We start from the raw sequence: 21,155 nt of genomic DNA, 5'->3' as shown, positions 1-21,155 counted from the left end.
TGCTGCCCTCGCGGAGGTGCCGTCTGCAGCAGCTCGGCCGGTGTTGAGGGGGCGATGGTGAATGGCCTGCAACGTGGCTCTGGGTGGCGGCACGGCAGGCAGGGTGTTGGCCACCGCTGGGCCGCCGCGCCGGCGCGCAGGGGGCGGCGGTGGACGAGTGTCTGCTGCCTTGGCCGCGGCGGCAGAGCTCGCTGCCTCCATGTGCGGCCCGGAGCCCCGCTGGATGGCGGCGTTGTGCTGGAGGGCCATGCGGATGCGGCTCTGCGACCCTTCGAAAATGCTGGTCCCGTCGAGATGCAGCTCGGTGATGCGGGGGTTGGCCTCGACGAGCTGCAGCAGCCGCTTCCCACCCGCAACGGAGATGGGGTTGTGGCTCAAGTTGAGCGAGGTGATGCTGACGTGGCGCTGAAGCACCTCGCAGAGGTCCGAAACGGCGTCGTTGCCAATCCCGTTGCTCTCCAGGTTGATGGAGACGATGGCTTGGCACAGGTCGATCATGCGCAGCACCGGGCGTAGCCCCTTAGAGCCGAGATAGTTGTTGCCCAGGTTCAGTCGCTCGAGGCTGAAGTGGCCGCCGCGGTCCTGGATGTAGCGGACAAGCGCCGAGTTCGCCTTGCACCCTTCCTCCGCGCAGAACTGGCGGTAGAGCGCCACGTAGTCCATAGAGCCGTCGGCGGGGACCGGAGCCGCGATGGTGGCAGTGCCACCGCCGTCGCCGTGCCTCCCTTCACCCAACGCTGCCGGCGCTGCTGAAGGCGCTGTGCCGGCCATGTTAGACACTTGCCTGATGCACGTGAGGCACTGTACGTGTGGGGGCTGGCGGTGTGTGTGCGTGCGTCAGGCGTGAGTGCCGTGCAAGCGCAAGCAGAAAGGAAAGGGGAGCGGAGGATGAAGAGGGAAGGGGGGGACATACGCTTGCGTTCCGGCGCATCGAGACGCCCATGTGCGTGCCTGTCGTTGAGCGTGCATGTGATTCGGGCTGATCAACCGAAAGGGGAAAGACGAGGGGGGAAGGGGGCACGATGCATGGCTGCAGGCTTCCTTCCCTTACGCCTCCCCCTCCCCCCGGCACGTGACGCACCCAGCGCGTGAGAGAGCCTGCCAGGCGCATCAGTCCTTTCTGCTGCGTCCTCCGCTTCTTCATCGCTTCTCTTGTGTGCAGACATGCGTTATGCGTTACCCGATGGAGCCGTTAGGAGATGGGCAACAGCAGAGGCGGGGCAGCGCAGGCCTGTAGGAGGGGATCGTCTCACGTTCGGCCCTGCTGCATCTGTTAACACCCACGCCCAGCCCACCACACGCCGCAAATACGCAGCCGCAGCTCCTCGAGCGCAGTCCTCGCGAAGTGAGCGAAGAGACACACGAGCTGTGCGTCCGCCATCGCGCAGTCACTCAAGTCGAGCACTCGCAGCTGCGGGCACATGGAAAGCGCCTCTCCAAGCGCCTCCAGCGGCGAGGCAAGCGGCGGCGCCTCCTCGGCGAACTCCTCTGTTCCCGTGTAGCGCTGGCGGCCTTCCTCTCTATCGCGGCGCTCGAGCTCATAGGAGGTGGGCACCTTCACGCTGCTGCCATGACTTTTCATGTAGGCGGGGTCGTAGGCGAAGAGGCCGCACGTGTCCCTCCCGTTCCCGTCGCCCTTCACTCCGCTTGACGACAACGAAGATGATGCGCGCGGTGGCTGCCACCGCAAGTCGTTGCCCACCAGCCGCAACGACTGCAGGCTGCTCCACTCAGGAAGCGCGCGGCTGAGGGCGCACACGCATGCACATGTGAGTCGGCACCGCGAGAGATCCACACCTGTGAGTGAGGGCCAACACCGCGCGTATTTGGCGAGCGCCGCAACCCCTTCGTCGCCGAACTTGTTGAGGCACAGGGCCCATGCTTTAAGCTCTGTGGCGTGCCGCAGTGCCGCCGCCATGTCCTCGAGACTGGCAGGTTGGAGGTGGCAATGGCGCGTCTCGAGGTGTTGCAGTCGCGTGCACTGCATGAGACACCTTGCCATGAAGAAGGCGGCACGGCGCCGCAGGCGGACGCCCGACACGTTCAGAGACTCTAACCGCGGCACCTCATTTCTTGCGTGCTGCTCGTACTGATCGCAGAGGAGCTTCGCGACGGCCTCGCTCACCTCACACTGTGCCAAGCCGAGATGCTGCAGCAGCCACCACCCACCGGCGCCGACTTGCACGTCCTTCAGCAGCCATTGCACGGCGTCCTCTTCGAGCTGCGTGTGGCTGACATCGAGAGAAGAGAGGTGGGCAAGGCGACGCAGCTGCCCAGAAGCAATGAACTCGTGAGCGTGCCGCACCCCCGTCAGGTCCAACACCGCGAGGGAGGCGTGAGCGCTGTCGAGCGAGGCCCAAAGCTGTTGGCGCGTCCAGAACGTACATGGGGTGAGGTCCGCATGACAAAGCGCCACCCGAGCCCACGGCGCTGCTGCCACGAGCTCCGCCAAGGCACTCACCGTGGCGTCGTCCCACAGCCGCTCCACTGTGGGGTGCTGTGGCTGCGCGTGCGACCTTCCGCTGAAGACTGCAGGCATCCTCGTGTCGCGCGAGCGGACGCAGAGTGACGTCCAGCGAGATTGGCCAGCGCTGCGCCGCCGATACGTGGCTAGCTCCCGCAGCAGCGCCGACACCTCGTGCCCGCCCATTTCTTCCATGCTGTCCGGCAGGGCGCTCGCGGCTGTCGTGTCCACCACGAGTTCCAGTGACTCGAGCGAGGCGAGGAGGGGGGTGGTCTGGCATAGCTGCAGCAGCGTTCTGACCGCCTTCGGTGTCGGCAGTGTAACGCTGAGAGCCGTCACAGATGGCGCGTCACGAGCATTCAGCACCATGCCGAGGGCAGTGGCCACGCGGCCCATTAGCTCCACCCGCGACGGAGGGGAGTGGCACCCAACGGCGGAGCAGCGCTCGAGCAATGCCCCGAAGTCGACACTCCATACTGGCGACGCTGCCGCCTGTTGTCTCACGTGACTAAGCAGCCCCTCCACCGACGCATGTGGTGCGTTCACGACGACGCCCAACGACCACAGACGCTGGCACGAGGAGAGCGCTGTCCTCTGGGGGTCCCAGCGGCGGCGCAAGCAGCGCATGGTGGCGCGTAGGTGTGATTGATGCTGCGTGCGTGGCCACAGCCACAGCCGAATGCGCTGCGACGTGGGCGAGTGTGCGTAGGGTGGAGGCACCAGAGAGAGGGATGTGGGCCGGGAGGAGGGAGGTGGCGGTGACTCATTGGCCATTCCCGAAGAGAGAGTGGAGGGGGGGGAGTGATGCGAGACGGCCACCGCACATCGCACGTCCCGTGCGCGGCGCACGACAGCTGACCCCTGCGTGCCCCTCACAATCCTTCACGTGCCGATGGTGGGGTGGGTGGATGGAGGTGCGGATGGCCTCCGCCAAACAGGATGAGGAGGGCCGCCTGGTGCCCCCCATCCCCACCTGCTGGAGGAGCATCGCTTGCCGTGGGCTGTCTGGTGTCCTTTGCGCCGATGTAAGCGCAGCGGGGCTGCAGAAGAGATGCAGGGCACGCCCGGCAGTCCTTTCTGTTGACATTACTTCGCCTCTCTCTGTTTCTTTCTCCCGCTGTTGGGGTTGGATGCTCACGCTTGCTCGAGGTACGGGTGCTCGAGCGCCTCGGAGACGGTGTAGCGGGCGTTCGGGTGGGGCCGCAACAAGTTGCGCACCAGGTCGCGCGCCTGAGGATCTTCAATGGCCGCCATGGCCGGGTGCTGTGCTAGGTGGGCCTCCACGTCGCCGCATACAAGTCGGAAGAGGGCCTCGTCGCCTTTGTCGCTATCGAACGGAAAGCAGCCGGTGAGAAGAGCGAAGAGCACGACGCCGCAGGCCCAGGCGTCGACAGCCTCGCCCTGATAGGGATGCCCCTGCACCAGCTCCGGCGCCGCGTAGTGCTTCGACCCGCAGCACAGATGGAGAGGTGCAGGCGGCCATGACGCCGTGCCCTCCGGGGCGTCCAGCGTCCCTTCTCCGTCTCCAGCCGCTACCCTCGGAGGCGGCAGCGCCGCGCATAGTCCGAAGCTGCCAAGTCGAAGGTGCTGCTCCTCGTCCATGAAGAGGGCTTCAAGCTTAATGTTGCGGTGCACCAGCCTACAGGTGCGGTGCAGGTACTGCACGGCGGAGAGCAGCTGCCGCATGAGGCATTTAACAGTGCTGCCGGGCAGGCCGCCGCTGCCACGAGGCCGCGGCGCTTCGCCATCCCTCGGGGCGTCAGCGCTTTCCTCGACGGGCGACACCATCAGCTCGTAGAGGTCCCCGCCGGCGCAATACTTCTCGACAACGAACAAATCCGTCTTGGAGGCAAACGAGGCGCTAGACGGCAACAGATGTGGATGCACCACCAGACGTGACGCCAGGCACTCCCGCTCAAGCGCGAATCGGCACTCCTCATCGCGGCGCAGGTACTCCAGCGCGTAGACACGAATGATGACCTTCGCCCGGGCGTCGCCGTGCTTCTGCGGATGCCGCAGCAGGCGCGTATCGTGCGCGAGGAAGGTGTCGTGTGAAAGGGTGCTGCGGCGGTGCTCGATAAACACATACCCGTTGAGAGGAGGGGGGATGTGGTGGCTCGCCGCTGGGATGGCGGCCTCGTCGGCCCTTGGCTGCAGCACGGGGGACGGGGGCAAGGGTGAGACGGGCATGCGACGTGTGGGTGGGGTAATGCGGGGAAGGACACGCTGGCGCTGGCCCAGCCAGATGAGAAGGGGATATGTGTATATGTGCCTATGTGTGCGGCGATGCGGACTCTGAGGTGGTGGCGTCGGTGCCGGTAAGCCAAGAGACGCCGCCGTCCGCTCCTCGCTGCGGGCGGTGGCCAATAGATGCTGGAGAGGTCCCCGAAGCAAAGAGGGAGGGGGGCGTCAGACATGACCGTAAGACGGGTAGAGAGAGGTGATGGTGGCCGCGATCCCACCGCACGTGGTAAGGGTCGCTGCGGCACAACAGTCGGGCGGGCGGAGGGGGCGGGAGACAGGAGGGCGCGTGCCACCACTGCTACCGTGGCTTTCCACCTCACTCATTCCTTCACCTGTCGCCTCGGCTACGCGCACAGCCCAATGGTAGGTGGGAGCGCCGGCTCTCGATGGGCACTCTTCAACCGCCTTCTCGCATTCGACCTCGTCTCTCTGCCCTCGAGCCCCGCGGAGGCCTCCGCCGTACACCGCGCACACACGCGCTCCGTCAGACCGCGACTACTGCCACATCCGCGTCAGCCCCAGGAATCAACCACAGCGGGGGGAGGAGCAGGACGGTTACGGCCCATTAGCGTAGCTCGGCTGATACACGTTCTTGCGACGCGTGCCCACTGCAAAGTCGGCGGCGCTGTCCTTCATGTCGAGCAGCGACACGCGGCGCGGCCGCATCTCCACAATATGCTGCATCACCTGCGCCTCCTCGCGCTGAATCGCCGATGCGTCTTGCGACTCGTTACCATCACCGCCTGCGCCGGCGGCGGCATAGCCCTTCTTTAGCTCTGCCGTGCGTCGCTGGTAGAAGCGGCGGGTGAGGGGCATGACGTAGCTGTCCTTCGCTACAAGCAGCTGCCAGACCGCCTTCATGTGCTCCAGCCGCGTGGCGGCGTCCGCCACCATCGCGGCGGCCATCAGCGCCTCCTGCAGCGCGATGGGCGACATGTTGCACTGCTGCTGCTTCCATTTCTCTAAGGTGGGCCACGCCTCTGCTGGGGCGTGATGGCGCAGCAGTCGAATGCAGGTGGCTCGCAGGAAGTCGTCCATTGCTGTTGCGTCGAGGTGCAGGTCCATCAGTGCCTTCGCCTCCAGGGCGCGCGGGGAGAAGATGCAGCACAGCAGGAAGCCGCGCCACTCCACCGCCGTCCACTCGATAGCGCGGGCACGCGAGAGTTCGAAGAGCCCAAATGCCTGCGCCGACCAGTCCGCGTTCTGAGGCAGCTCCGGCGACTCCTCCAACTCGCCCTTCTGCACGCGCGCCATGCGCAGCGCTGGGCACTGCCGTTGGTGCGGCGGCGTCTGCAGCCAACAGTACACGCTGACGTTACGATGGTTGTAAGGCTCGCCGCAGTGCGGGCATGGAAGGCCGCCGCCGGCACGGCTGTAGAAGAAGAGGAGGCGGCTCACGTCCGGCGTGGCCAACACACACTGCGGAGGCAGCACCCGCCACCGCAGCAGCAGCTCCGGCACCTGCGGAGAGTTGAAGGCACATGCCATCTGCATTAGCTTTGCCGTCGTGCTCTCCGCCACGCTCACGCCGTAGCTCTCCGCGTCCTCCATCACGGCGATCATCTTCTCCACGTTGTCGGTGGCGAAGTAGTAGTCAGCGAGGCGGTACATGAAGCTGAACGGAGGGCGCGATGGAATGTCCTGCCGCATCTGCTCCAGCAACTCCTCCATCACCGCGTCGCACTGCAGCACGCACTCGTCAAAATCGACGCAGCGCTCGTTGGTCACGATCCACTCTACCACGATCCCGTCGCGCTTCGTGAAATCGTCCGGGAAGGAGGCGCGATAAAGGTTCTGCCGGTCCAAGTAGCTCACGATCATCGTCAGCAAAAATACAATGCGGGTGTAGAGGACGTGGTCAAAGACAAGTTCGTCCTCGAGGCACCACTGCATCAGCTCCTTGATGTGTGCCGTGCCCTCCGTGACGAGGCTGGGCGATCGCCCGTGGTGGAGGAACTCGTGCGACAGCCACTGCCGTATCGTCGTGAAGCCCTCCGCCGCGTACGTACGGGTAAGCACGAAGCCCAGACGCCGAAAGCGGAAGACGCAGTCGAACCACTCGTGCATGCAGTTCGTGTGCGGCGCGACCGCCGTCAGTGCTTGCAGCACCGCAACACGATAGCCGTGGCCGTTGAGGAGGTCAAAGCAGAGGTGGTGCACGTACACGACCCTCTCGAGCACCATCCGCACCTCGCGTGCATTCTTCGCGCCCTTGATCATCTCCTGGATTTCCTCGGTGGAGGTGATGGGCGCGCTGGAGCGCAGCATCTCGAGCGCCTCCATATCTTGCTGGAGGTGGGGGACAGCCGCGTCGTCGTCGTTGCCTTGCACCGACACCTCTGCCGATGCGCCCGTCGTGGCGCAGTGGCGTGACGCTGTGAGCAGACTAGAGGGCGCCAGCAATGGCGGAGTTGCTGCTGATGGCGCAGCGGCTGCCTTGGATAGCATGGCGGTCGCCCATCGACCGGCTCGGCGCGCCCATGCGTGCCCCACGTAACGCTGCATTGTCTCCATCGCACGGGGGCGGCCTCCGAAGAGGCTGCAGCCGTGGTGCTTTCAGCCTTCGGCAGCAAACGGCAGCAGTGCACCACCACCACCACCGCACACACAGAAGCAGTAGGACGCTTCCGCTCCGCGCGCGCCCTTGCTCTTAGGGGTTGTACACGGCCGCGGCGATGGGTGCAGGTGCTTCGCTTACGGAGCGCAACTTCTCCGCCGTGTGAGGGAAGTGTGGAAGGGGAGGCGGGGAGCGAAAGAGAAGTGCGACACGGGCGGTGCAGGGAAGGGGAAGGAGAGGGGGGGCAGGGCAGGACATGATCGCATCGATTCCGCGAGGGCGTCTCAGCACCGCGGAGCGTCGCCATGTTGGTGCGGCGTTTCTGAATTCATGGCATGGACCGCTGGTGGCTCGTTCGCGCTCTTCCTGCGTCTCTCCGCATCTGTCGATGGCGTTGCAACAGCCGCAGAGGACGCTGCGGGTGCTGCAGGCGGGAGGATTGTCTGGGAGCCGACCCGAATGGTTACTGGTCGGGACACCTGCGCTTCACCATGCGGAGTGTGTGGAAGTGGCGGCAGATGAGCTGAAAGGCCCGCACATATTACATTGAGGAGAGGAGGCAGTGACTGAGGCCTCATTCTTGCGCATTCACATGGACGGAAATACGTGCACGCTGCGAGGCGACGGACGATGACGCGCACAGACCACCCGCCACAGACACATACAGAGGATCCGGCGGGAAGCCAAAGCAAAAAAGTGGGGAAACCGATCGCGCAATGCATGAGCGACGGGAGAGACGCAGGCAGCCATTAATACGAGTATACGCGCAGGCGTAGGCATGGGAATCGAGCAGCGAACCGATGAAGAGGTGAGTGGAAGACACAGCAAAGGCACCGGTTGAATTGTCCGGGCCGGTTCCCTACGCAGGAGGCGCAGTGGCGACAAAGAAATACGGTTCGGAAGAAGGAGGGAGTGCGGGGAGAAAGTGGCTGAAGGGGTAGCCGCTGCACGCAGCAAAGTTCTTTCCCCTCCCCGCTCCCATGCGCGGATGCTTGAACAGACTCGGTCGACTACACAAAGTAAAGACGAGGGCGCCATTCTCTGTAGTGAAGTTGGACAGCCCCCTCCCCCTTCCCCACACATACATGCACACGAAAAACGTTCCTCCATCACGCGGCTACGCGCAAGACCGCATCGCTCATGTCTTCCCCTTCCACAAGCAGTGAGCCAAATCATGGCAACAGAAAAGACAGAGCGGAGTAGAGAGAAATGGGCTGACACACCTTCGCTTCCACCACCGATGCTGCAGCACGGTGCAAGAAGACGGCGTACGGATGAGGAGATGCCAGCACATGCCCGTATCGTGGCACACGTTTTGGCTAGCCTCCTCTACTCTCGTACGCATTCACCACGCACTGGGTGCTCGCATCAGACCACAAGAGATGCGAAGTTCCGGCGCGCAAATATGCGTCTGGCACAATGAGAAGAGGCGGCAGCCGCACGCGTACGCCTCCAAGCGCAGTAGTGAAAGCTGTCATGATCGAAGAAATAGTTAATCGAGACCTCTGCATGCCTCTCCCTTTTCTGCCATACTTATTCCTCTCGCTGCTATGCAGCGTGCACACGTCAGAGTTCCACTCCTCTGCCCGCGGACCCCATCGCCTCTTGCTGCGAGGCAGCGGATGGACTGGCGTGCAACAGCGGGGCGCCGGCTCAGTCCTTGGAGGACGTCCTCCACCTCAAACTTTGCCTGCTCTCGACTTGGCTAGTTGCCTCAAAGCTCCACCCAGGGTGGCGTACGCAAAGTTGTCCGTTTCGTTACGGTGTGGTTCAGTCCCCCCCCTCCCCCATATCAGTGGGCAGTGGGAGGGTTGGTCGGGTCGGTGGATGGTGTGCGTGTGCGTGTGTGTGTGTGGGAGAAGGGTAGGGGGGAGGCAAACGAAGGCGGCGCTGACACGTATCGCAAAACGTTTTCACTCGGCGCGCACATTTTACCACCGGCATGGCACCCACTGCACGCTGACAGTACCTGTGTTCGTCTGTCTCTGCTGCGCTACGGCCGGATCACACTCTAGGACGGCCTATCATGCTGCCGAATTGGGCCATGGCTCCAACGGACCCGCCTTTTCCTTCCTCATCCCCTCTTCCCAGACCTGCTGTGCCACCGGTGCCTGACGAGCAAAGATGAACTGTGCATGACATGACACGAGCGAGACGTGTCCACATTCCTGCGCGAGATGGGGGTGGGGCGGCGGAGACGCTGCTCTCCGTCATATAAGCAGCAGAGGATGGCTTAGGTGCGTCCTGAATGAGCTCAGAGAGGACGGTGGCCAGCTGCAGGACAGGGCTCTCGAAGCTTCTCCGCTCTGCTTGTATGCCATGTGCTCCTCTGAGCAGCTTACCCCCACGACACTCCGATCACTGGAGAGAGGAGAAGGGGGAAAACATGGCGGATCGGCACACCCATCGACATACACGAAGCGATGAAGGCGCAGGCAGTGACGCTTAAAGGGAGGAGGTAAAAAAGAGAGACGAGGAAGGGTGGATCAGAGAGAGAGCGGGGAGGGGATTGGCGCAGCGGGAGAGCGAGCCAGTGCGTCTCCCTCGTCTTCCTTCCTCGAGTACCTCTCTGCATCAAAATCTGTACACGCATGCACGAGCATTACGAGGGAGAACAGGAAAGGTAGAAGCTGGTGAGTAAGCATGCAGAGGAGACACGCACAGAAAAAAAAACGACGAGGACAAAGAGACGTTTCCCTTTCTTAAAATGTTTTTTTTTCTTTGCTGAATAGTGAAATCGTTAGAGAGGGAGAGCGTTTTACTCATCTATCGCGTGCGCGCGCACAGCGTGCGGATACCGCGCAGACAGAAATCTGCTCACATGTACGGCACGAAGAAACGCAAAGCAGCCGCTATTGGAGCTGCCACGCTGTCTGCTCCGGCATCTCAGCTTGCAACGCGCGACGCCATCCTCACAACGCTGAGTGCACAACCTCCTTCCCACCGCCGCACAGCACGCACACACACACACGCGTGAAGAAGATATGAACGCCATCGACTGAACAAATACTGAAGGAAAAAAGTGGAAGGAGAGTGCCCTCGTGGATGCGCACAGAAGCGCATCCGCGATGTGTCGGGCCGGTGCCAGCGCTGCGCCTTATGCATCACCGCCCCACCTTTACACGGTGAAGAGAGCAAATTGCAGAAGACCTGCAGCGGAGGTGCGCTTCCCGGGGTCGTTGTTCAGACAGGCATGCACAAACTCCGCGTCCAACACGTCGAGGTTGCCGGGTACACTCGGGTGTGCGAGGCCACTGCCAATTTGGTACACCAGCGCAGCCGCACCCGAAGCGAGCTGCTCGGGTGTGTAGGGCAGCCGGCCGGTGATCATCTGCAAGAACATGATGCCGCAGCTCCAAATGTCGCTCTCCTTCTCCGGGTTGCCTCGTGCCGCCTCTGGGGCAAGGTAGACGGGAGTGCCGCAGACCTCGCCCTTCGACTCTTTCCGCGCCAACTCCTGCAGCCACGCTGAGGCGCCGAAGTCAGAAATCTTGCAGTTGCCCGCGAAGCTGAGCAGGACATTCTGCGGCTTCATGTCGCGATGAATGATGCCCATCGAGTGCAACTTGCTCAGTCCGCGCAGGACATCACGCATGAAGACGCGGGCGGTGGCGCTGGGTATGGTGCGGAAGGCGGAGATCATGTTCTGCAGCGACCCTGCCATCATGCATTCCATGAAAATGACGATGGTGTCCCCCTCAAAGGCATAGGAAAGCAACTGCACCACGTGTGTGTCGTTGACCCGCTGCAATATGAGCACCTCCGATTCGATCACTTCCATTCCAGATTCGTCGCTCGGCAGCGGCAGAAACTTTATGGCTACGAGCCGTCCCGAGTGGGCGTCCATCCCCATGTAGACGCAGCCAAAGGAGCCCTTGCCCAGAATGCGGGTGCTTCGCAAGTACGTCGTGCCGTTCTTCGCCTTGATCGCAGTCGGCAGTGCTTCATTCTTCACAGAGAAGCTGCTGAGGCCGCCCGTCTCTTGAAAAGAGAGGTGGGTCGATTGAATGATGGAGCAGCTCGCGCCATCTACTTGCGCGGAGCTGTAGATGGAGTCGCTGCGCACGGCGGCCCTCTGTGGCAGGGCTGACGAGAGGTTCGCGAGGTGGAAGGTGTCCGCCAACGACGCAGGAGGAATATTTGTGGTACCGCGCGCCACGGGAAAGCGCCTCGGCAGAGCGGGCACATCGTATGTGGACGACGTCGCAGAGCCCGGCCGTTCAGGCTTATCGCCACCCTCCCCCTCGTCACGCGCCAGCACCCTCGCTGCCGACACGGCCACAGGCGGTGGCTCTGTAATGGTCAGATGCGCGTGGACCGTTAGGGCAGGCGCCGGCAGTCGAGACGGAAGACTCATCGCCACAACACTGTCTTTGGGATCGAGGTGACGGACCTTCGTCGATGCTGTCGCCGAGAGGCGCTCGGGGAGGTCTCCGCTGGCCTCCGGCAGCAGCCCGGCGTTTGTACATGTCCGGAATAGCGCGGGTTGCGCCGGCAACGCGGACTGCGGAATGTGGTGCGTGGAGGTCCTGGACTCCTCTATCGTAGGTGATGCGCGGTGCCGTATCGTTGATCGCGGCGACCCTAGCCGACGGACGTTGGCCTGCAGCTCCTGCTTAAAATCGCGGATGCAGTCTATGTCATCGCGCAGCGCCGGCACCTCCAGGTATACCACCCCCTTATTTGTGCGGTGGGCCATTAAGTTTTCACTCTGTGAGGTCTTCAAATGCGGGTCATCGCGAAGTCCTGCCTGAGCGATGGCCTCGTAGTTAGCCCACACCGGAAAGGCGCGGTGATAGGGACGCGGGAGGGCTGCCGGCTGAGCGGAGTAGAAAAGGCACAAGCGCTCCAGCCGACGCAGCAGATGCGCGTTGCGGCTGTTCATGTGCGCGCTCAGCTCGTGAACGCTTTGTCGCGCTTCATGAAAGTTGTGGTTGCGGAATTGTGCGAAGGCGCGCGCGTATCCGATTGAGAACTGCGCCCTCGAAGTTGTCTGTAGCGGCGCATTCAACAGTGGCCTCTCTGGCATACGGCTGCCGCTCAGCTCGAAGAGCAACAGTGGGTGGGCCGAATTGGGAAGCTGGATGACGTCGACGATGTTACAGTCGTACGACCCGGAGAGCGCCTGCTTGACTGGCTCAGTTACAAGTACGTTTAGGGTGTTGACGGAGGCGGCTAGCTCCGCCACAGCCAGCGCTTCACGCGGACCGTCGCCGAACGCGGTCACGAAAGCCGTCTTGGAGTACTCGACCGTGCCACACACGAGGGTGCCCTGGTGCAGAACCATGCCGACATGCAGGCCGTCGTTTCGGTATGGCGCAAAGGCGTTGGCTATCTCCTGCGCGCACACCGCCGCACACTCGGCATGATTCGAGCAGCCCTCGAATGCGTTCCACACGGCGCCGAGGCAGTCACCGGAGCAGTGAAACAAAGCTCCCCTGTGCCGCCGAATGCGGTGCAGCAGAACTCGCATGAGACGGCGGTGCTGCTGAACGGCACCGGAGTAGTCGATCAGGTACGCCAGCTCGACACTCGGGATGCGGATGCATAGGAGGGTGGTCTCGTACTCGCGGCGAATGTTCATGATGTTGCTGCTGCTCTGGATAGACGTGGCGGTAACTGGCATCGTGGGTGGTTCCTGCATCGCCATGTCGTCCGGCTCGCCGTAAGCTCCCAGACTGAAGGCGCCGCAAGGCAAGCCAGTCCCCCGCCGCGCTGCATGAGCGGGCGAGACCTCCACCTCGCCATCAGTCGTTATGTGGGCCGCCTCATCCGTGCCGTGAGGTATGGAGAAGCGCCAGAGAAAGTGTGTGTCAGAGGGCGGCATGGCAGTGCTTACGCCAACAAACGGCGGCAGCGGCGACTTGGCCTCGTTTTCAGAGTCCGTATCCTCCCCCAACGCTGTGTCTTCCTTCAAGTCGACCTCGTCCAGAAAATTGAACTTGCGGCGCCGGACATAGAGCTGTTTTGCGTGGTTCCGCAAAACGTGGTCCGGCACATATTTCTTATTAAGGCGGAAGCAAAGGCTTAGAATATAAATAGACCGTGCAATCGACGTCAGGTCACCGAGCCAAAGGCGGTGCGTCCACCGCACAACCTTTCGCTGCCAGTGCGTCGCCACCTCATTCGACCCGACGGCCCGCATGAGCTGGCAGCGGAGGTAGTTCACCGGAACACTAATGCTGATGTAGACGAGGAGCATGATGAAGCTGAAAGTGCCCACCGCCATGACGCTGAGTGCGCCGACAATGGTCACGGTGGTCCATGTACGGTCGAGGTGAGCCGGTTGATGATCAACGAGGAACCAAACGTTCGTTGGATTGTCGAAGGCGCACTTGTCCCCTTTGGCGCTTGTGCACTGCACACCGCAGAGGTTCGCCTTCGACAGCTGGCCCCAGGCCCGCTTGTACTCGAAATTAGGGATCGGCATAGGGTGCGTCGTCGTAGCCGGCCAGTCGTCCGGACCAGGAGACGAGGCCCCACTTTTGAGCCCACTTTCGGGCATCAAGACGGTATGCCAGACATACGGCGAGTCTGTATGGCATAGCGAATCAAAGATGCCAGTGAGTGTCGACGCGCTGGGCGAGTTGGGCGTGCTCGTGTAAGACGGCGCCTCCTCCGTTAAGCTGCGAAAGAGCATCGTCAGGTTCGTCGTGCTCCACCTCGGCACAAAAAAAGCCGCCATGACGAACTGCAGCGTGGCGGTGCTGTAGTCGGCTCGGTCATTGTTCATGATGGTGCGGCCCACTGTTTCCTTGTCCATCATCATCATGTAGGTCTCACTGAGGCCATCGCGGCGGCAAAGGGTGCGGTAGGAGAGCACCACCTTGTCGTAGTCGACGACGCGCACAGAAAAGGCGTCCGGCATGACTGTTTCGGGAAAGATGGCCGGCACGTTTGAAGGCTCGTACGGCTTGCAAATCGTCGTCCACTCCTGCTTTCCCTCCACGCTGTACAAGGCAAACGCGATAGGGGCGCGGTAGAGGCTAGTGCAGATGGCGTCCCGCACGACGTTGTGAGTGACCGAGTTAGGGTTGAAGCTCTTGATGTCTACGTCACGCATCACTTGGAATAGCTTCTCCAGCGCGTACTGCTGCATGTTCACGTTGTTCAGCAAGGACGCTGCCTCGGCATGCACCGCCTCCGTGGCAGATCGGGTCAGCATCCAGTTTGTTTCGTACACGATCTGTATTAGCACCAGCACAAAGAGAACGATGACAATCACAATCAGCAGGTACAAAAGCCACGTCAGTCGCAGGCCGCGAATCTTCGAGGCGTCTCGGAGCACAAGGTCCATCTCAACGCCGTCATCAGAAGTGTCACTGCGTTCCACCGACTTCGTATCTGCGAGCGAGATGGGTGAAGCCGGCTTCGAGGTAGAGGGTAGACTGCCCTGCTGCTGCTCTGGCATGGCCGGAGTGGCAGCGACTGCTGGCACAAACGCAGCTGTCACGGAGGGTTTTGGCTCGGGGCTGCCGCTGCTGTTCACCTTCTTTGAGGAGGAACGCGCACTGCCAAGCTCCAGGCCATTGGTGCGGCCCGCCGCCACGGAAATCTCGCGCTGCAAGGCGCCACCCGAAGTGGGCGAGCTGCACCTTCTCTTGCGTCTTATGCTTTTAAAGAGGCTCATGGGCGACATCTTGCGCGCCATCTCGACCGGCTCAAAGCAGTCCGAAGCCGGAATGACGGATGGCCGTTCTCTGCCGGCCCCTCGCCCACCTGAGCCGCCGGTTGACTCCCTCAAGAAGCCAGCCTGTAGCAGCGCAGCCGCTGAGCGATGCGCGTTGTCTTTCACAACGGTGAGCGGTGTGCGCTCCTCCATCTCACCGCTTAAGGCCGTCTCAGAGAGCGGGTATATCGCTGTTTGGGGAGAGTGCGTGTTGGTGCAGTCTGCCGGGCTCGCCGGAGCTGTGCACTGTCCACTTGCAATTGTGGGGAGCTCGATGCGGAGAGTCCCCTTCAAGCAATGAAGGCCAGAGGCAGTGTTGGTGCTGAGCGTCGCCTCTTCCTCTTCAGACTTTGATGACAGCGGCGTGAAGGCAGGCCCCACCTCCCCGTCGTTGGGTATTTTCGCCTTTCCTCTCCCCATTCTTTTGTGCGTGTGTGTATCTGCGCAGGGATGCACCGGTGAAGTGCCTGCAAGCTCCTTCTTGGGGCACTGGATGCGAGATGGGCCTCCGAGGGAGAGGGAGGGAAACAGTGGGGCGGACGGGCTTACGTAGGCGCTCGATACGCAGAGCCACAAGCACAGGGAAAAGAGGGGAGGGGCAGTGGAGGGTAAGGGGTCGAAGCTCTAGAGTAAGTTAGCCAACACAGAGAAGCACACACCTACGCACTCGAGGAAGCTCCTCCGATGGGGGCCGAAGAGCCAGAAAGAGAGAGAGAGGAGGACGCGGTGGCGCCAACAGAGAGCCAGGGGAGTAGAGGAGAGGAAAACAGCCCCAAAGCGCATCGCGCAAAACGCGATAGCAATTACAGTCGGAGAAACGACGAAGAACACGCGAAGACACACGCCAGGATGCTCGGTGGTGGTGGTGGTGGCGATAGGGGGGAGGGAGGGAGGGAGAAACTGAGGCAGTCAGTCAAAACAAAACCGATTGGCAGTGAGATAGGCGAGTACACATACACACAAGCTCACTCCGAGGGGGAGGCAGGGGAGAGAGAGGGAGGAGGAGGAGCCAAGGCACCGACGGGTGCACTAGAACGGGAGCCCAAACAAAGAAATGGGGAGTTCAAAAAAGACAAGAGACGCAGACAGACACCGGAAAGGGCAGTGGAGGAGGGGGGCAAAATAATATATATGCGCGTGCAACGGAGCGGAGCGGGACAGACGAATAGGCAGGCGCAGCAGTGATTTGCTCGCACTCTTCTCCATAAAGAATAGTATTTATAAAAAAGGACCCGCTTAGACGGAGCGCACCACGGAGACGTGCCAACAAGGTGGAAATGAACGCCCGAGAGGGAGAGGCAACAGTTGAAGGAGGCGCTTTTGAGCACACGCACACGCCCAAGGGGAAAGTATACAGATAGTAAGAATACACGGTGCCTGTGGTGAAGAGCTAGGGGAGGGGGAAAGGGGGGCAATAGAGTGATAGAGAGGGGCTGCCGCAGCGGTGAGGTGGCGATCAGAAGGCTGGGCAACAAACCTGCACTTTCGACGGTGGGAATAGGGGATGATGCGGGGGATGACGAGGGCGAGCGGAAGGGAGAAGAGCGCGACAACAAAAAGCGCGGTATCCAGACTATTCTGCAAGTATCACAGATACGATGCTTGCGCGGAGGCGCAGTGAGTCTTATATGTGTGCTGTGTCACGGTGACTTGGCGAGCCCGTGAGCAATGTAGCTGGATATAGGGAAGTAACGATGGCTGTGCCTGCTCTAGAGGCGGCCTCTCATCTCAAAGCACTGCTGAATACGCACGGCGCGCAAAACACTTGCGCCGCAGCGATGTAGTATAGGAAGAGTTGGGGATTGGTCGCAAAGGTTGGGTAAGAGCTTCTACAGACCAGTGTACTCTCTTTCTACCCGAAGCTGAGTGAGAGTGCGTTTCCGCGACGTGCACAACGAAGGGCATATAGGTGGCGTGCGTGTACGGGAGAGGAGGTGAGGGGGGGTGGCGAAGAGAAAGTTAACAGGCAACAGATGGAGGTCGAGGACGCACGTCAGAGTATGCATGCGCATGCGATGCTCATGAAGAAATGAGGGCGCGGAATATTGGAGGGCCAGAGGAGAAGAGAGCGAGGGGGGGCGTTGGGCATGCTTATGCAGGTGCATGCGCGTGACAGCACATGGTTAGAGAATCAGGCAAGCAATGACAGAGGCGTAGTCATCGATTCGGATGCACTGAAATCGTTGCATCAGACAACCGGCAGTGTGACATATGCATGCGCGCTCGACATCTCCGCCTCTCTCTTCCATGCCCCCAGGCGTTTCACCAGCCACTTCAAAGCGAAAAAGAGGGGGAAGAGGAAGGGAGTAGAAGGTGAGGCTTGCCAGCGTGCGTGCGCCGGTATGTGTGCTCAACACTCTCTCAAGTAGGGAAACGAATTCAAAAAGCGTGGAGCCCTCGACCGAATACAACAATAACGGCGGTGGCGGCGCCACGCAGAGAGAACAGAGCGGAGTGCCGGAAGTGGGGAGGCTGGCGAAGGCACCGGGGCTCCTTCGCTACTTCTTCGGCTTCCTCACCTTCGATGACGATCGGCGCCGTGCGGTTGCGGCCCCGCAGGTCGTTTCGTACGACTTCTTTTTCTTGGTGGAGCCGTTTCTGTACCTGCCGATGCTGGCACTCCCGCTGCTGCTGTTACTGTGAGCAGCGCCCGAGGATATCGCCGGCGTCATTGCTGTGGTCGAGGGCGGAAAGTTGCGCCTTAGGTAGTCATTCAGGCTGTTCTGGAGAGCCGTAAAGGTGCGGTAGCTCTTCATGTGGGCCACTAAGTCTGGCACCTCCGCTGCCACCCGCCTCGCCTCCTCCTCTATTGTTGCCTGGAAGTCCGTCACCGACATTGGTGTACTGCTCCCCGCGCTCTTCTCCTGCTGCAAGGTTAAGGAGCGCGTTGTGATGGCGGCCCGTTGTGCCTTGGTTGCCTCTGTCACATAGTTCAAGAAGCTGGAGATAAAAGAGGACAGCACGTAGTCAGCGTCCGACACGTTCGGCGGCAGTGTCCACTCTTTCGCGCTACCGGGCTTGGCAATGCGGTCGAGCTTCTTCTCGAACGCGGAGGTGAAGCCGATATCAACGATGGAGGGGAACGTCGCTCGGGAGGTCTCCACCAGCATGCGCCCCACCGGGGTCGTTTCACATCGCCCCTTGTTGACCATAATGTAGTTGCGCGCGAGCAGCGTCTTGACGATCATCGGGTACGTACTGGGGCGCCCTACACCGTTGTTCTTGAGCTGCTCAATCAAGCCACCCTCCGAGAATGGCAGCGGTGGGCTCGGCCGGTTCTCCACGACTTGCGCCGCCTCTAACCGCATGCTCCCTTTCTTGGCACTCGTTCCTCCTCCACGCTGAGCCGCCACGTCCATGATGGCCCTGAACTCGTCGTCGGAGATGCTTGGAACGACAACATCGCCGTCTTCCATTGCCTGCACATCCTGATCCGTCTGTGCCGCTGGCGCCACTGCGCCTTTGCCACCGCGGAAGGCAGCTGACCAGCCCGGCTCCACCACGTGCTTGCCCTGCAGCTCAAACATCACCTCCTCGCCGTTGGCTGCCCTGCACGTCACCAGGACCACAATCCGCTCCGTTTTCATCGGGATCATGTGAGCTGCCATCGTGTTCCGGCGCACCAAATCGTAGATGTGCTTCATTGGCGCAGACACAGCCCCGAGCTCCTCGGCGGTGGTGTTGATGTTGGTGGGCCGAATCGCTTCATGCGCGTCCTCAACGTTGGCATCCGCGGCTTCCTTTTGCGGCGAGGAGCGACGCGAGCCTGCCGTGGCCGCGCCATGCTGCTCCTGCAGCAGATGCTTGCCGCTTTCTCTGCGCACAGCCGCGTAGATGGAGGGCAGAGCCGACTCGTCGATGCGGGTGCTGTCCGTGCGCGGGTAGGTGATGTAGCCCATCTGAAACAGGTCCTGCAAACAGGAGCTGACCATGTCACTGGTGTAGCGCAGCTGGCGGTTCGCCTTGGTGATGAGTGTGGCCATCGTGAACGGCTTCGGTGGAGATGTCACGGTCTCCTGCGGCTTCGCGCCGGGTGAGACGCTGAAGTGGGTGGCCGAGTTCAGCGCCCACTGCTTGCACTTCTCTGTCACAGTCGTCTTGTCGCTGCACTCCACCGCCACCGCGTCGCCTTTGCGTGCCGGGGTCACCTTCACCACCTGGGAGAAGCGCTGGTTATGCTTGGAGCTGAAATGAAACATGGCTTGGACCTCGAACGTGGAGGTGTGGGAGTCCAGGTACGACTTGATCTTGTCCTCCCGATCGTTGATGAGGATAAGTGCGGGCGTCTGCACACGGCCGATGGAGCGCATTTGCGGGTTAGCGTAGCGTACTACGGAGCTCCCGAGAAAGCCGAAGATGCGGTCCATTGCATGCCGCGCCTCCGCGGCATTAGCGAGGTTGTAGTCGAACGTCTCGTGTCTCTCCTCCATGGCGCGGCGAATTCCTTCGGTGGTGATGCTGTGCATGTAGGCGCGCGTGAAAGGGACGTTGAGCTGTGGGAACATCCGCCGAATCAAGTTCTGCACGTGCACCGCGATCAGCTCACCCTCGCGATCTGGATCAGTCGCGACGATGATCTCCGACAGGTTATCCGCCTTCTCGATGTAGTGCGACACCGTGTCCTGGATGCGCCGCCCAGGGATCAGTTCCCACTCGAGCGAGAAGCTGACGAGAAGACCGTTCGCCGGGAAGTCGGCTGCTGTGAGGCTGGAAGCGGGGCTGGGCGGCTGCGGAGACCACGTCAGCTCCTTCAGCGACATGAAATGCCCCGTTGTGGCCATAGCAATCGCCTTCTCCGCTCCGCTGCTGATGGCGCAGAGCCTCCTGTTGTTGAAGGACCAGTCCGGAATTACCTTCGGGTCGCTCAGCAGCCCCTCCACCTTTATGACTTTGTTGGGTGACTCGACGATCACCAACTTCTCAAACGCGCGCATGCAGCGGCGCAGCATGGCTGCTGTGCGGGAAAAGTGACGAGTGGGCAATCAATGGGGTGGAAGGGAGGGTGACGGTGCGGGGTCGAAACGTCTCGAGATGTGCATGTGCCTCTATACGTACGTGTGCAAACGCATATCTATGCAAAGCGTATATGTGATTGTCGCGTGAAGGTGAAGGGAGAAGCGGCGACACGTATGCCGCGCTGCCTGTCCGCCTGGGGCTTTCGTTTATGCCTTTTATGTCTTCCTATAGCGCTGTGGCCTGTTACCCAATGCTGCTGCTTTGCCGACCGTCTTCGCAGTGGCACCGCCTTTGCGATAGAAGAGCAGCCCACAGAGAGCAGAAGAAATAAGGGGGAGAGATCCAAGAGCGAAAGGGTAAATGGGCCGCGTAGGAGGGCGAAGGACGAACTTGCGTTTTTTTTTGTGTGTGGTGGCGGTAGGGAGGCGACGACTGAGACAGTCGCCCACGGCACAACTCTGACGTACGAAAAAGACGGGTGACATCGTTCGAGGGGGAGGGGGCTGATGCGCTGCCGTAACATCCGTCACGACAACGACCATAGTTGACCAGATCACACTCTTGCGCCGCTGCTCAGTCTGCCGTTTCTGCGTCACAGGCTCCACGACAGGTGGGATTTACCCCCTCGTTAGCGTCCTAGTAAGAGCGTTGAAATGTATACGACTCGTAGGAATTCGTGTACGCTTGTCTGCGAGCACATCCGATGTCTTCCCCCTCTCTCTAAAGAGTCTGCTTGACAGACAGAGGGGGTGGAGTGGAAGAGGGGGGATGGCGGAGGGCAGGCAGCTCCCCCCCCGTGCTATAGGGTCGAGCAACACGAAAAAAAAATGAAGTACGCAATCCCCAGCGTCAGGGAAAGACAGTCGACAAGTATGTACATCACCACCTACAGGTGCTCGTGCATGCACTCGTGCTCCTCAGTCGAATCACACCTCAATGTATGCACCTGGGCCAGCGGGAGGCAGGGAGAGGAGGTTGTGCGAGGTGAGCTCGCCCTATTCAGTTCAACCTATGACCACCTTGCACCTCCTCTTCGCCCCCCGCCCCTACGAGCCCGATGTGGAGTCCGAAGGGCCGTTGTACTGTGATGTTCACCGTAAGGATGGAGGGCGTCGGCGACGCTGGGCCGCATACCCACACCCACGCACAGGCACACATGTAGTATAGGCAGAGAATGCAATGCGATTCAGTTTGTGCTCCACAAAATAAACGATAAAATAGTCAAAAAAAAAACAGAAAGTCAGCCGCTTACATGCCACCGCGCT

At 61.2% G+C, this 21,155-nt stretch overlaps 6 protein-coding genes across 6 annotated transcripts in view; all 6 read right to left on the bottom strand.

Annotated features, from left to right (window-relative positions):
- Positions 1–771, bottom strand: part of LSCM1_04596 (uncharacterized protein) — a gene marked incomplete at both ends in the record, with an annotated part of 2,787 nt that extends 2,016 nt beyond the window's left edge. The window contains one exon of the mRNA XM_067322097.1: positions 1–771. This exon is cut by the window's left edge and continues 2,016 nt beyond it. Coding sequence (XP_067178894.1) covers positions 1–771 — 771 coding nt within the window.
- Positions 772–1,273: 502 nt separating this feature from the next.
- LSCM1_04595 (uncharacterized protein) lies at positions 1,274–3,091 on the bottom strand (the record flags this gene model as incomplete). Its single annotated transcript, XM_067322096.1, has 1 exon — positions 1,274–3,091. The coding sequence occupies one exon, from the start codon at positions 3,089–3,091 to the stop codon at positions 1,274–1,276; it is 1,818 nt and encodes a 605-aa protein (XP_067178893.1).
- A 507-nt stretch (positions 3,092–3,598) lies between these two features.
- Positions 3,599–4,654, bottom strand: LSCM1_04594 (uncharacterized protein; the record flags this gene model as incomplete). Its single annotated transcript, XM_067322095.1, has 1 exon — positions 3,599–4,654. One exon carries the CDS (start codon positions 4,652–4,654, stop codon positions 3,599–3,601), a length of 1,056 nt encoding a protein of 351 aa, XP_067178892.1.
- A 609-nt stretch (positions 4,655–5,263) lies between these two features.
- LSCM1_04593 (uncharacterized protein) lies at positions 5,264–7,222 on the bottom strand (the record flags this gene model as incomplete). Its single annotated transcript, XM_067322094.1, has 1 exon — positions 5,264–7,222. The coding sequence occupies one exon, from the start codon at positions 7,220–7,222 to the stop codon at positions 5,264–5,266; it is 1,959 nt and encodes a 652-aa protein (XP_067178891.1).
- A 3,161-nt stretch (positions 7,223–10,383) lies between these two features.
- Positions 10,384–15,354, bottom strand: LSCM1_04592 (uncharacterized protein; the record flags this gene model as incomplete). Its single annotated transcript, XM_067322093.1, has 1 exon — positions 10,384–15,354. One exon carries the CDS (start codon positions 15,352–15,354, stop codon positions 10,384–10,386), a length of 4,971 nt encoding a protein of 1,656 aa, XP_067178890.1.
- A 2,078-nt stretch (positions 15,355–17,432) lies between these two features.
- On the bottom strand, positions 17,433–19,883 carry LSCM1_04591 (uncharacterized protein; the record flags this gene model as incomplete). The annotated part of the gene is made up of 1 exon (XM_067322092.1): positions 17,433–19,883. The coding sequence occupies one exon, from the start codon at positions 19,881–19,883 to the stop codon at positions 17,433–17,435; it is 2,451 nt and encodes an 816-aa protein (XP_067178889.1).
- Positions 19,884–21,155: the final 1,272 nt, after the last annotated feature.

The sequence above is a fragment of the Leishmania martiniquensis genome, chromosome 21, assembly GCF_017916325.1.
Source record: "Leishmania martiniquensis isolate LSCM1 chromosome 21, whole genome shotgun sequence".
NCBI classification, from domain to species: domain Eukaryota; phylum Euglenozoa; class Kinetoplastea; order Trypanosomatida; family Trypanosomatidae; genus Leishmania; species Leishmania martiniquensis.
Note: the sequence above shows the minus strand (reverse complement) of the source record. Positions and strands in the feature narration are given on the sequence as shown.